Source organism: Rissa tridactyla, chromosome 8 (assembly GCF_028500815.1).
Source record: "Rissa tridactyla isolate bRisTri1 chromosome 8, bRisTri1.patW.cur.20221130, whole genome shotgun sequence".
NCBI classification, from domain to species: Eukaryota; Metazoa; Chordata; class Aves; order Charadriiformes; family Laridae; genus Rissa; species Rissa tridactyla.
The window spans coordinates 31,782,363-31,797,458 of NC_071473.1; the positions used below are offsets into that span (position 1 = coordinate 31,782,363).

The 15,096-nt window shown below is 40.1% G+C and overlaps 1 protein-coding gene across 3 annotated transcripts; it reads right to left on the reverse strand.

The window, feature by feature from the left end:
- Positions 1 to 871: 871 nt before the first annotated feature.
- Positions 872 to 10,536, reverse strand: PRPF38B (pre-mRNA processing factor 38B). 3 transcript variants are annotated; one of them, XM_054212243.1, is made up of 8 exons: positions 10,134 to 10,262; positions 9,692 to 9,945; positions 9,439 to 9,491; positions 6,628 to 6,696; positions 6,172 to 6,323; positions 6,028 to 6,088; positions 3,220 to 3,443; positions 872 to 2,954 (listed from the first exon to the last, which is right to left on the reverse strand). In XM_054212243.1, exons 2-8 carry the CDS (start codon positions 9,822 to 9,824, stop codon positions 2,102 to 2,104), a joined length of 1,545 nt encoding a protein of 514 aa, XP_054068218.1. In that variant the 5' UTR covers positions 9,825 to 9,945; positions 10,134 to 10,262; the 3' UTR covers positions 872 to 2,101. The 3 variants fall into 3 exon arrangements, with proteins under 3 accessions (XP_054068218.1, XP_054068217.1, XP_054068216.1); XM_054212242.1 differs by having other exon boundaries at positions 9,439 to 9,494; XM_054212241.1 differs by lacking the exons at positions 9,439 to 9,491; positions 9,692 to 9,945 and having other exon boundaries at positions 10,134 to 10,536.
- Positions 10,537 to 15,096: the final 4,560 nt, after the last annotated feature.

Consider the following 15,096-nt stretch of genomic DNA (forward strand, 5'->3'; position numbering starts at 1 on the left):
TCCCTGACAGCCCACTGGCCTCGCAGCCTGTCTGCCCACGAATGTTCTTGTTGCAGGAACTCACAGGCTGAAGGTTAAAAACTAACTAGGCCAAAAGAAGCCTTCTAGTGGTAAATAACGTAAATTAAAGTTGTCCTCATCGTTTTGACAGAATCCATGCAATCCCCCGGCAGACTGCAAAGGCAGTTCTAATAATCTACTAGCCAGCGTATTTCTTAAATGGCCAATACAGTTTTTCTCCTCACACAGTAAATGAGAGCTCAGTATTTTAGTTTTACGCTGCAATGGAATGAACTTGTTGAAGCTTAAAGCTTTGTTTCAAGCTCCGATTTAAATCAGAAAACAAAAATATAAGCAGATAATACCCGAACAACCTCAGTATTAAAAGATTTTGAAATACTAAGGATCACAGAGACAAAGGAAAGACTAACAATTCAGAGAACAATCAATAAGAGCAGGGAAAAAGGAAAAATTGAGTTTCTTACTTTCACTTCTTTGAATACCACGGAATGAAAGGTATTGTTAGAAACTCAAGCACTGTGTTTTGTCCTGGATGTTTTAAAAGAATTGTATTTTAAATATTTAAATATCATGCCTAGATGACCTGCATCACGCAAGAGCAAAAAAGGCAGAGATACCAATTTATTTCTACCTTCAGGTCACTTCATGCTCATGTATAAGTCACAGTTGATGTTCTTCCTATTTTTGGGCTGCTGCATTTCCTTGTTGGCTACATCTTCCTTATAAAGGTACTTACTACATAAAATCCCTTATTCATACAAAGCGTCACTTAGCCTGAAAATGGAACGTGGAGGAACCCAGACACTCTTCAACTGGCAATGAACATGCAGGGAAAAGCTGACACCCAATACAAAGGAATTAATTGAGAGTTTATTCCAGATGGTTCTCCTCACTTCGGATACAAGTCATCAGAATAATCTATCAAATAGATTTGGACTTTAATGATATGAATTTTTTCTATAATGCATTTTGGTTTTTGCTTCTAACAACCTGTTTAAAAAAAAAATCTGCCAGGTGAAATGTTCAGCACAAACTGCAATCCTTACTATTTGTAGAAAATATGACTTAAAAAAGGACACTATCAGGTAATTCTTATTTTAAATGTTTACATTTATAAAAGTGCTTTGGAAGCTTGAAACTGAAATCCTTTGTAATAACTTTCTTCTTCCTACCTCCCTCTTCCCATCTTAAATGCCTTTATTAGCCCAGTATTATCACAAATGACAGTGCAGCTGCTGATTAAAAACATTAAAAGACCACAAATGAATAAATTGTGTTTTTTTTTTAAAAAAGAAAGGAAGCTTACATGGATTATTTTTTTTTCAAACAAACAAAATGCATAGATGGCTACGGTACTCATCCGTCAACCTTTACAGTGTCCGCTTGAGGTAGCCTTTCTAAAGAATTACTAAACAAGCCCCAACATAATCTAAATCTTTGCATCAAACCCACTATCTCCTTGAAAGCCCACTCTCAATTTAACACCAGTGGTGATCAACAACATAATACATTTTAAGCTTTTGAAAAAAAACCAGCAGGTACAGTGGACATAAATGTTAGTTCTAAATCTGCAGCCCTCAATGTACATTGTATGCACATAAATATCTCAGCTATAATACACATTCAAGATCCATCCCTAAAAGCCATACTATTATGTAAAGCACAGCCATGCTAACTCCAGGATACAAACCATAATTCCACGTCTACAAACTGAAAGTAGAATTAGTGGCAGTTTATTGCCTCATACAAATTTAACCAACATGGCAACCATGCCAAAGGAATTAAAACATTTTCAGGACATATGTACAGACTGTACATTTCAGAAACATCTGAACAATAAAAATGCAAGAACCATCTCTGCATTACGAATTAAACTAAACAAATGGTTTGAAACCGTCAATGCATTGAATGGGTTTACAAAGGCACTTCCCTACCCAAAAGAGGAAATGACAATCTGCAGCCTAGAGGGAGGTTGGAGAAGAGTGCTCATCAACTACTGCACAATTTCAACTTTAAGAAAAAATAAGCAGGATTTAATCAAACATTTATAGGATTCAATGTGATCCACTTCTGAAAGAGTTCACACAGTCTCGTCTTTGTTTTTCTGTTGCTTTTCTTGGCTCTCTCGTTCCGTACTTTGGCTCCTTCGACGATCGTGTTTGTCCGAATGGTCCTTGCTATCACTGTGATCGTGTTTGTGGGAACGTTCTTTGCTTCTGCTACGCTTTCTAGATTTTTCTTTGCTGGGACTCTGGTCTCGTTTTCTGGACTTCTCAACACTATCTGTTCTTCCTCTGCTTCTGCTTCTACTTCGTTTATTTGACTTCTCTTTACTTTCATTTTTATGTTTACTTGATTTCTCTTTGCTCCTGCTTCTGCTACGCTTACCTGTGTTCTTACTTCGGCTCCTACTCCTATGCTTTCTTTCCCGGCTTCGGCTTCTGCTGTGTTTTCTCTCTTTTTTGGAATCCCTCTTGTCATCCCGGTGTTTCTTGTCATCCTTATCGTCCTTGTGTCTTCTCTCTTCTGTATCACCCTTACTTTTCCTTTCTTTTGATCTTTCTCTAGATCTATCTTTTTCCCTCTCACTGCCTCTTTCCTTATCATAATCTCTCTCTTTTTTCCGGCTCCGTTCATTTTCTTTCTCTCGCTCTCTATCCCTGTCTCTTCTATCTGCTTTCCTGTCACGACTTCGACTACGGCTTCTGTATCTGTCCCTGCTTCTGCTTCGCCTCCGTTCTACTGTGCGATCAGTACTTCGAGATCTCCGCCTCTCTTTTTCTCTCTCCTTAGCTTCACGTTCTAATCTCTGCCGTTCTCTTTCTCTTTCTAGTTCTCTATCAAAACTAGATGATCCGTGGCCTTCCCGATGATGACTTCTGCTTCTGGATCTTCTGGGAGACCTCCTGGGACTGATGGATCGCCTTGGAGACCTTTTAAAATAAAAGATATTCAATATGAAACAGAGCCTTTTAAAATTAAGGGACCCTCTTTACTTTCAATTTATACTTTTTGTACACAGTCTATATTTAATCTTAAATACCAATTATCATCTTACTATTTTAATCCATTAGCATCCACAAACTGTTTTGCCTTTTGCCTTAAAACCTATCCCAGTGAAAAGACAACATGTTTCTGGTAATAAGCGTCTCAATATTGAACTTTTAACATTAATTTTCAAAATAACGTGTATATGACCTTGAACGTCTACGTTCTGCATGACGGTCTATTTCTTCCATTCCCTCCTTGCCATCTTTCTTGATTTTTCTAGGTCTGCTTTTAATTTGCTGGTCAATGGCTTTCTGGACTGGCACAGGAATTCTTGGAAACAATGTGGAAAACCATTCAAGCTTAGTGAGGAAGGAACGAAGCATCTCCCCGATGGTCATAACACAACCCCCGCCTGCCTTCACATCCAGGTCCTACAAAATACAAGCAAAAAATATCCTGATGGTCAAAAATATTCTTTACCGATTTAAAAAAAAAAAAAAAAATGCTGCTACATTACTGCCCTCTTGAAGTCTCATGATTATGAAAGTTTACTTGTCTCATATTCTAATACATTTCCTTAGAAAAATTCAAACTCTGCACCCTCTGGATTTGGCAGTATGTTACAGACAGGGAATGGGACTTAATATATATGCATGCAGGCACATACTAATCCTGCAGCCATCTGGATGGTAAGGGACTGTCGATGAAGAGATTAACGTGAAATCCCCTTACACAGTCTGGTTATATGGTATGATCTTGTACTTTATTTAAATGCCACTAAGTTGAGAAGTCCTCTCAAACTACATTTAATAGTCCGTTTTGTGGATGTACAACTGTGTACCATCATACCCAACCCTGTGGCCTGAATCATTTAAGAACTACATCATCGCCTATCTAAAAATGATCATAGAAAAACCTCTAGTACAAAATGGCATCCTAACAGAATTGGAAGCAATAGCAAACCAACTGCCATGAAGCAGTGAGGTTTCTAATTTAGAAATATGTAAAAAAATAAATAAATGAACAAATAATTGGAAACGCATAATCCATGATGACCATTGTCTCTGAAAAGGGTCATTACCGCATGAAGGCCTTCTTGCTATGCCCTCTCACAGCTCAGGACATGTTAGTCAGCTATTGTCAGTCCCAAACCTATAGTGCAAGCACACAAGGAAAGTGAGATTTGTTATCTAAACAGGAAGAGAAAATCTAAATGTAAAACTGCTTGCACTCACACACATTTAAGTGTTCAGATATACAGTTTTTCCAAATATAATCGCTGCAGAGATCTAAAGAAGAAAAAAAGGAGTTAAACGTAGCACCTGGAGAGTACGTACAGTTAAACAAAATAAACATAAGAAGCATTTTGAAAAGTAACTCTGTATCCTGGAAAGATTTTCACAGCAGCATGACAAAAGATGAACTGCTTCCACATATTTAAGAACTGGAGAAAAAAAAAAAAATCCTGTAGGTTTAAATAATTCCATATATATAAATTTGCTTCACCCTATTAAGCTTGCCCAGGACTGGCAAGAAACTTAAGACAAGAAGCCCCAAGAACTTTTTCCTACAGAACACAAAGCTACTGAAAGCAGCTGGGAAAGAAAGAAACACTAATTCCAAAAATACATTGGGAGATTTTAAACAACAATAAACAAACAGATGCTGATAACCACTATCTGCAAGAAACTGAAGTGTATTAACTAAAAAAGGTGCTTTGAATAATGAACCAGTTAAGACCTGCACAACGAATCGCATTTGTGATCGTTTTATTGTCCTCGGAAGCAAGTTGTTTATGGGACCCTGAAAACAAAGCCACCCCAATCCTCCTCTTAAGCTACAATGCAACATTGCAGAGAGGCGTTCATATTAACTTAGCACCACCTGGGGGAGAAGGAGGATATCACAGCAATGCAATCAGGATTTAAATTTGATTTTTGTTACAAATGTACAGTAACACAGGTTTACCTGAAAAAACAGCTGATTCCTTTGCACAGTGTTTTTGATATTTAGCATGAAAGAAGCTGTTTAAAATAAATACACTGCATTGCAGTCAGATACAGGTATAATTAACACTATTTTTAATACAAATATTCGGACATCATTTGCAACCACAACATTGGAAATTTCTTGAAGTAGATGCCTACTATCACACTGAAGAGCGCAAGTGATCCTTCCTGTTCCAATCTTAAATCTAGGATGTAATTTAAGACCTGCTCAATAAATACAAATTGCAACAGCATGTAGCAGACCATGTATGCAACTTCATAGACCCAGAAACCTCACCCTCCAGCTCCTACTCCCTTTCTCCAGACAGTAAATCAGGACTATGGTAACAAAGGTATTCTGTCTTGACTGCATAATAAGGCAACCTCTTTACTGAACAACTTCTGTTAGCAACTTGTGTTTCTTTTTTTGCCCCGTTAGCAAAGACTTTAAGGTTACTAGAAACAATGCCACCTTATGCAGTAATTAGGCTGGCTGTTTCTCCTCTGAAGAAATCCTGGGTTTAGTTGTTCCAGGACATGAATAAGAACCATAGAGATTTTTGGTTCTATTTTTCAAGGTGAACGTTGGTTTCTGCTATATACTCCCCACTCTTCTATGTAAGCACCAATTCCCCCTGTCCCAGTAATAAACGCAAAATACAAATTTAACTCTCTCAGGACTTACTATACCTTGTTTAAAAATAATTATTTTTCTAAAGACCACACAGAAGCTGCACTCACACAGCCCGCTGTCTATATTCTGATTTAATAAACCTGTTTCACATGGCTTTGTAGTATTTGACACAGTAACATCCTAACCAATGGAAAATTCTGTTAAATCTTTGAAATCTAAGAAAAATTACCCGGGTCCCAGCTCAGATGCATTTCCAGCACTAATCAACAAAATTAAAAGAACATAACATTGCAACATCTAAACTACAGAAAACCTTATCAAACAGTGTTTAAACCTAAAGTAGTAACATGAAAAGAAACAAAAGAAAACAAATTATTACCCTCGCCGACATACCTCTTCATCATCAAGAAAGGATTCAAACCAGTCCCATAGATCTGTAGGTGGTTGTGTGTACCTTTAAGTACAAAAAGAATATAGAATTTTAATACAGCTTTCTGCATAATTCATTAGTCATTAGTTGATTATATTGATACTTACCTAATATACATAAATCCAAGAGCCCTAATATATGGAGAGTCTGTATGAGTTATAAGGCCCATCACTTGCTTACGAGTGAGTTTCAGTGTAAATAATTTGTAGAGCAGACAAAAGGCAGTAGACACGATTCCTCCAGTTCCAACACCACGCACCTTTCAAAAGAAAAAAAGTTAGGTGTCAACGCAGGAACTCTTTACAAAGATATTATCCCAAATCTACAAAAGAATATGAGAACTAAGTAACACAGGATAAACTCTACATCTACAAACAGAGCTATGTGGGAAAAGTTAACACTACTTGCATCCCCAGCTCTGAAAGCAAGGGGAATATATTAACCCTTTGTAATAAATACCTTTACATCTAGGGACTGAGACAACATACCAGCAAGTTTTAGCTATGCTTGGGGAATTTATTTACCAGGCAGAAAAATTTAAGGCAGCACGTACTTCTACTTACCCCTCCACACATCCCTGTCTGGCCTGCTGTTTTTCTGCTCCCCTTTTCCCATGGTTCAACGTGTGTAACCTAAAAGGGTAGAGTTGGGGGGAAGAAAGAAAGAAAGAAAGAAAGAGAATGACATTTAGAACCTCCATAATGTTTAGCTGCCTATACAAACCTAATTTAAACAATGGATATCCTAAATCAATCTTTCATTGCTTGTCTTCTACCAAATTCAAGATCAAATCTGCTTTGTCATTAAAGCAAAGCATTCGGCTTTTTTAATCACCACATTAAGAAATTAGAACCAAAATTGTGGATGAGGTTTAAAAAAATCAAACAAAAAAACCACCACCAAAGCAAGCATCCATTCCATACTCCATGTACTTTCAAATACTTTATGATTAAACCTATCATTACTATTTTCTATGGTGACTAAACAATTACCTTTATTTAAACTGTCTCTTAACAAGTTTAGTGATACCTGCTGATGACAGTTACAGAAGTCAAAACCTACAGTCTCATATTCATAAATTTAATTTATGCAGTGAGCTTAGCTAGATATTTGAGTATCACCTACAACAATTAGGACAAAAGGAAAATGTCTATGAAGCGTAGTATCTTAATCTAAAAAGCCAGTGTTTTTTCCTGTAGGCTGCAGTGATGTTCTTGGATAAAATGGTTCTCAAGTACTAACCAGTAAAGCTTGCCTAATTCAAATCTTTTGAGATGGGCGCACAAACATAGTTAACCAACACCACTCCTTAAATTTGACGATAAACAAGTTAAGAACCATAAAAGTGCCTAAGCTACATTTGAAATTGTGAAATTCAGAGAAGTAATATCTGGCTCAATAAACAACTATATTTCCTAAACACATCAACATAAAAAAATAAGTAAAAGCAAGACAAAAAAGACACAATGGTGTTACACTGGATTGGGGATAAGAGTTTGTGGACAAGTTGTACTGTAGTTCACAAATTAGAATTCTTTAACAATACGTGAAACAAAACTAATTATGTACACAGCCACATGAAATCAGAGATACACTAACAGCTGAAGCTGCTGAACTGGAAGTTTTTGGGGTTTTTGTCTGATTGTTTTGTAGGGTTGTTTTTTTCTGTTTGGTTGGTTTTTTTACAGTTGCAGTCCTACCCAAATAGGAAACATGAGAAATGCCAATACCATAGACATCAAAATTCACTATGACTTCCTGTATTATTAGCATCATAGGAAAACTTCACAATACTACGTAAATAATACTGCACACCCTTCTAATTATTTATGGTTTTGCCTGTCACAGGAAATGAAAAGTATTTTTTAGTTAAAGAATCGAGTATGACACTATCACAATGGTAGTCTTCCATTTTTTTTTTTAATCACTGTTACATTTACTGGCCACAATCAATATAAACATGCTGGCTTTGACAGATACCAATACAAAACCCCAAAGCCCTGAAAATAATAATTTCAGAAAAGAGTATTTAAAGTTTTGATCCTACAAAGACTGATGCATGTGCTTAACTTGTTGGAAGTATACAGATTAAATGAAGTTGAGGACACTCACATGGTGCCAAGATGAGGGATAAAGAAAGAGGAAGTCATCCACTTCGCAGATACAGAACTCAAACAGGAGACCAGAACTACAAGTGAATTAATTCAAATACCTAGACAGAATCCATACCTTCAAAGATGGTCCCTATCACTAGCTGCCTGTGTAACTTAGCGTCATCTTTCCTGAGAATCCAGCACCCAGCATTCTTAAATTTTTTACATGAGCCACTTATTTTGGTTCCCAAAGACAAATACACTTGAAAATATACCTGCCATGATGGATATTGCACTAATTTAAAAAAAAAAAAAAAAGCCAGTAATTTTTCAGTAATCTTAAACATTAGTAGAATTAAAATCTTCTGAATATCAATGAAGTACCTTAACCATCAGGTTATCTTCTTCTTCACATCTATTACTCATGAGTAAGTAAGGGTCTGAGTTTTCTCTTTATTTGGCATGCAGTTTTGAGTCAGAATAACTGTCAAGTGCAGTAAAGAAACTTTTTTTCCATTGGATTAATATGCAGATATTTAATGGTATGTCAAAATTCTTCCCTGATTTAAGATTAAGCCACTTGTGGAATGAAACACTAAGACACTGCAGCTGAGGTCTACGAATACTAAGAAGATTAATCACATTAAATATTTTTTACTACATCTGAAAGGGTCCATGTAAAATACAGAAAGCTCTCAAGTTTTCTGAAAATATGTTTCTTTTATAAATTTTTCAGCTCTTGCCATCATTTGCAAAAATAAACTTTGCTGCTTTCCATTCTGATAGTCAGAATGAATTATTTCAATCTCATATGCAGCAAGTGGTAAATTCACTGAAGAGAAGCTTTATCAACAATCTATGTTACTCTAAGTATTAGGAGAATTAAGTAGTCTGCTCCAATTGACAGAGCACAAGCAGAGAAGTGCTGTCATTAAGAGGAAAAATAGCAGCACTGTCTTCATAAGTAACTGCAAACAATGTTAAAAATCTCAAAATACTTCCATGGAGCCATTTTTAACAATTATAGTGCCTTAAGTAACTTGACTTGCCCTGGTTAAATGAGACAAAAAGGCTACCTGTTTTTTTTAATATTTCAAAGTATATTGAAACCCACTAACCGACACAGTAACATTATCAAGTGGAATCAATTCACCCGAGAAAAATATCTTAATAACCACCAAAGTACAGCTGACTAAGGACAGCAGCCTGAGTTATCTAAGTTTTGCTCTCATCATCAGAACAAAGAATGTGGCTGTGTTGATGAGCATTAATTATGCATACCTCTACCTGGGAGACTGGCTTGATGGAAGCCTCGCTGCAAAACTGATTCAATCCTGCTAACAAAACAAGAACCGAGACATGGGCGCACTGATACAATTCGGTTATCTCCCCAGCACATCCAACCTAACGCCAAGAGAAGCACTAAAATGAACTAGTTTTTTGGCTGGGTGTGGAGGGGGATGTCCTAACCGCTAACTGAGGAAGAAGGCCACATGCAAGCTCCTGTTGAAACCACCTACAGCCACCACCATACCTTTTGCGCAGTTACACGGCGTGTCGGCAGCTCCTAGGCTGCGGGGAGTGCTCGTCTCTAGAAGTGGCATGCAGCTCGGGTCCCCTCCCCGCTCTCTCCGACCGAGAGCGCAGTCCTCAGACGGCCATTTCATCCCCACTGCCCTGGCTCATGCTGCCCTCTCCGAAACTAACTCGCAACTCCGTAATTTCTAATCCGACGCGAAACGCAATTCTTTTACAAAAGAAAGAAGGCAGCACCTTGGATTCCCCCAACTAAGCGATTAAAAAAAAAAAAAAAAAAAGATACGTGCTCCCATCTCTTACCACAAGATAAGGGGCAGGAAGGCAAGAGAGGGAACCCGCAGGCCGCAATCAAAGCCTTCCCCCTTCCAATACTCCCGCCACAGGCAGGCTCGGGACCGGCGCCAGCTCAGCCCCCGCGGCGCGGCCCACCGGCTCACCTTGAAGTAGATCTCGTCCACCACTTCGTGGTAAGTCTTGAGCTCGTAGAGCTGCACCTTGAAGTAGGGCGACGAGAGGATGTTGGTGAGGATCATCGGGTTCAGGTTCATGGTCTTCTCGTTCCCCCACAGCGGCAGCACGTTGCCCTGCTTGCCGGAGGCCGCCGGCTTGGGGGCTCCGCTCTGCAGCTGCTGTTGGGCCGGCGGGACGGCGCCAGGCTGGTGCTGGGCCGCCTGCTGCCCCTGGCAGTTCCCGGCGCCGACGGCGGGGCTGTTGTTGGCCATGGCGGCGGAGGGCCCGGAGCGGGGCGGCGGCCCGCGGCCTGCGAGGCGGAGGAGCGGCCGCGCCACACCAGAGCGCGGGCTACCGCGGCCGGGCGCTGCCTCCGCCAACTGCTGACAAGATGGCGGACCCCGCGGAAGTGACGCCTTGGCCTTCCGGGGCCCGCGCCGACCAATCCCGACGGGGGAGCGCGGCAGCGCGAGGCGGGGGCGGGCGAGACGGGGGGAAGAGGCCGGGGCGCCCCCTCCTCCTGGGGCTCGGCCGCTTCCCGCTGCGCGATTCCCCCTTCCTCCCTCCCATCCTCCTCCCCTCAGCCGGCTGCCTCGCAGGGCCAGGCAGGCGGCCGCCGCCCCGCCGCCAGATCGCCCCTCTCGCCCCTGAGCCGCATACAGCTGCCCTGAGCCCGAGGCTCACCTCACCTCACCTCACCTCAGCCCCGACGGTCAGGCCGCGGGCCCTGCGGGCAGGGAGAACTCGGCCGGGGCCAGCGACTGACACCGTAACGGGAGACGCTGGCGGACTTGGAAGTTGGCCCCATGGGTCGCCCTCGTCGTTGTTGACAGGGCCAGGGCACAGCAGGAGCAGGGGAGGGAGCAGTGGCCGCCTGCTCTGCCTCTGCACTGAGGGGAAGCCAGGAAACAACGGGAAGAGTCGTTGAGTGCTCCGGAGCCTCGAGGGAAGGAGCGTGTGTGGATGGATGGATGGATGGATGGATGGATGGATGGATGGATGGATGGATGGATGGATGGATGGATGGCTGGCTGCTCGGGCAGGGGACATGGGAGCCTGCCTGCTCGGAAACAATGCCAGTTATGGGGCCCGCTCCTCTGGCCGGGGCCTGGCAGCGGCTGAGCGGTGTCCCAGAGGCTTGTCACACACTGAGAAAACAATAACTATTCCCTGCTGCTAAATGCCAGCCAAACACCTCCTGAAACTAGTAATGCTACATATGGACGTGGAACAATCAGAACAGGGTTAATGCATTTGAAAACAAACAGCTGGATTTAAGAAAGTAGCTGTCTACATTTAAATGCTAACAGGAAATGGGGAAAAGATAAAGCCCTACAGTTTTGCCTGAAATATATCTGCTGGATGAATTTAACTTGAATTTTCCGGTTACGTTTAACTCATTATTCAAAGGTTTCCAACAGGTTTTGAGTTACATGCTTTTTTGCAAAAGCAAAAAAAACACCCCTAGTTCTGTACTTTGGTGTCAGACTTTAACCTGAAGTACAAAAGGGTAGACTGAATCACAACTTAAAGGAATTCCAAGAGATTCTGAACATGAAATGACTGTGCAAAAAGAATAACCAAAATGACTGCAGACTGGGCACAGTGGGACAAACCACATTCAGTTGTATGCACAGAGAAGGGCTCCACGTTGCTCAGTGTGTCAGGAAACAGGTCCAAGTTGGTATGGAAGCATCCATGGAAATAGCATCTCTATATGTGTGCTATTTAAAACTAATTCAGATTTTGATTTAAAAATGAGGAGATAAATAGTGATGGAAGTAACATTAGAAGATCCTCACTCTTCATCACACATTGAAAACCTCAGAAACAGTAATTTATCTTTGTTACTCTGGCCCTTTAACATACCGTAGAGCTCCTACTCTAGCAGAAAAGTGTTCTTATCGAGGCCCTGGCAGTTAACAGTTTCTCTAAGCTGCCTGTTGTGCTATCTGGGCTCTTCACTCCCCTTTTCTAGGAATAACTTCAGCCTCCTCTTCCCATCTTGGCTAATTTCCAAAGATGTTCACAAAACCTTCATTACTTTTCACGGGACTCTACTGTCTTGATGCAGTAATTATCCATGTAACAATCTCATACGAAATTAACTAACCACAAAATTAATTCTAAGAAAGTGTCCTTACAGCAGTGGAGTAAACTTCTTCTGGAGACAGTTAGCTAGAGTGGTAACTTATTTTGAAGCTTAATAGGGTGTTTTGTTGTTGTTTAGGGTACCCTTGACTCTTTCAGCACTTCCTTAATTTTTCTTGTATAATCAAAATAGCCTATATTTCTGTTACTATTTATGTTAACCAAGTTTTATTTTCATGCGTTTATCTTTTCCTCTTGAACTATTTAGTCAATATGTTCCAAACCTGAGTATTTTTCCTCTGTATAAGATAGCATTTTTGTACTTACGCAGTCCCTCTTTGGTGGTGATGCTGAAACCTTTGATATAGCTGCAACCTGTAAATCCTTCTGCTCCAAATTAGATTTTCTTCCCTCAGGCATCCCAGCTGGTCTTTATACAGAATAGAGCCAAGGCAAAAAAAAACCCCAAACCAAAACCAGCAAACCCACCAAAAAAAACCCCAGGAGGTGATTTTCACTTGCAAACTTCAAGGAACGATATATAATTATAAAAATGTATGGTGATCTGTATGTAAGAGCCTAGCCTCACTTCTCATTCACACAGATTAACTCTTACTTTCCTCAAACAGGCCTTAATCTGTTACTTGAAGCTGAGGAGAAAGATACTGGTACTTAGTCACCAAACACCCTCCGAATCTGGTTTGAGAGGAATGGTTGTTAGCTCTTGAATTATAGATCAAGCAGTATTGCTGCACGTATTTTCCTGTCAAATATCAGTGTGGACTAGTGTCTTATGGCAGCAGTGCTGCGTTAGATTTCTTTTGCTATCACGTTTAATTATATGCAACTTTAGAGGGAAAGTACAGGAACTGCATACGGTTTTTTTTCTCATCCCTTCCAACATAAATTATTCTATGAGTCCTTGAGAATGTTAAGTAGATCTACCACTGCATAAGGAAAAAAAAAACAACCCAACACTTCAGACAGACTAAATAAATGGATTTTTTATTTAGTTAGTTAGTAAGAGAATACTGTAAAAAAATTATTTGATGTAATGAGGAATAATCAGAAGAGTTTTTCAAAACTTTTTTCTAGCAAGAAAAAGATCAGACACCCTGGAGTCAAAGCAGATCATCCATCTTAAAACTGCGCTCTCCATCTCTTTCATGCTGCCAGTCTTCAAAAGATTGGATCTCCAATCCAATTTCACCACCTAACGTGGAACAATCCAAAAAGATACTTCTGTTATATTGTTTGATAATGGAGAAGTAAACATCTGATAATTCTGAAAGTTTCACTTGCAGTGGTACATTTTGGGGTGAAGTCTCACAAAATATAAGGAAATTGTGTGATTTCACGTGTGATGTGAATTTACTTTTACTGTATACTATAACTTTATTACTGTTCTTACCTATATGTTTTTTTATTCCTAAGAATGTCATACTGAATTATGAGTAGAATTTTACAGGATAACAGAATCTATATCATTTTAAGCCAGGATGTGGATGTGAAAGACTTCTATTTATAAACTTTACAATATCTCTCTGAGGTAAAAAAAAAAAAAATTATGCACAATTTATAGATTGTCTAATTGAGACATAGGTAGTAAATGATAGTTCAAGGTTAAATAATGACTCAACAGCCAAAACCTGCAATTGAGTCATAAAACAAAGAGCCTCCAACCTATCTTTTTTTTCTTGCACAAGGTATTCATACCCTTATTTCAATTACAGTGTATTTTCTTTTCTAAAAAGCCTAATTAAAAAGTAAAAATCAATTTACTAGACTAGTCATAGGGATTTAGTGGGAATTATTCCCTATACAAGTATAGTTTCTATGCATGGCCAAATTGGATTATACAGGTCTTTAAATCTCATTGGGGAAAATATCCTACAAAAATAATTGATCAGGTTTTATATATACTTTAAAATAAATTTCCTATATAAATCAAGATTGATAATAATACAACACTTATTTAAAACCTGTTTGCAATCCAAACTCTCAGGCTGCCTTCCTAGCATACACGGTTGTCAGCACTTCAGCTGTTATAATGGAAGAAAAATATTTGTAAAATTGTACAGACAGCTCCCTATTTCTACTACTCATAAACCAAATTGAATATAAAGAAAAGCTAATTACTATCGTATTGCAAAATCTGAAAAACAAAGAAGCTCCAACAGAACAGAATGGAACCATTCCAGTAACTTGAAATATCTGAAAAAATGCCTGGATTGCCAGTTTGCAAGCAGCTTACACACATTTCCTAGCTACTGAGTAAACAACAGAGCTAATCTGCTGCTAACTACATATGCTCTGTCTAGGCCACATCCTGCAAAACTTAAAATGTTATCCAAGTGTATTGTGTTTGTATGGCAACATTTTGGTAGCAGGGGGGACTACAGGGATGGCTTCTGTGAGAAGCTGCTAGAAGCTTCCCCCATGTCTGATAGAGCCAATGCCATCCGGCTCCAAGATGGACCTACTGCAGGCCAAGGCCGAGACCATCAGCAACAGTGGTAGCACCTCTGGGATAACATATTTAAGAAGATAGTGGGGGGGGGAAACCCTGCAGAACTGCATCTGAAGAGAGGAGTGAGAATATGTGAGAGAAACAACTCTGTAGACACCAAGGTCAGTGAAGAAGGAGGGGGAGGATGTGTTCCAGGCCCCCGAGCAGAGATACCATGGCGAGGCAGGCTGTCCCCTGCAGCCCATGGAGATTAACAGAAGAGCAGATATCCACCTGCAACCCACGGAGGACCCTACACTAGAGCAGGCAGATGCCTGAAGGAGGCTGTGACCCGTGGGAAGCCTGTGCTGGAGCAGGTTCTTTGGCAGGACCTGTGGAGAGAGGAGCCC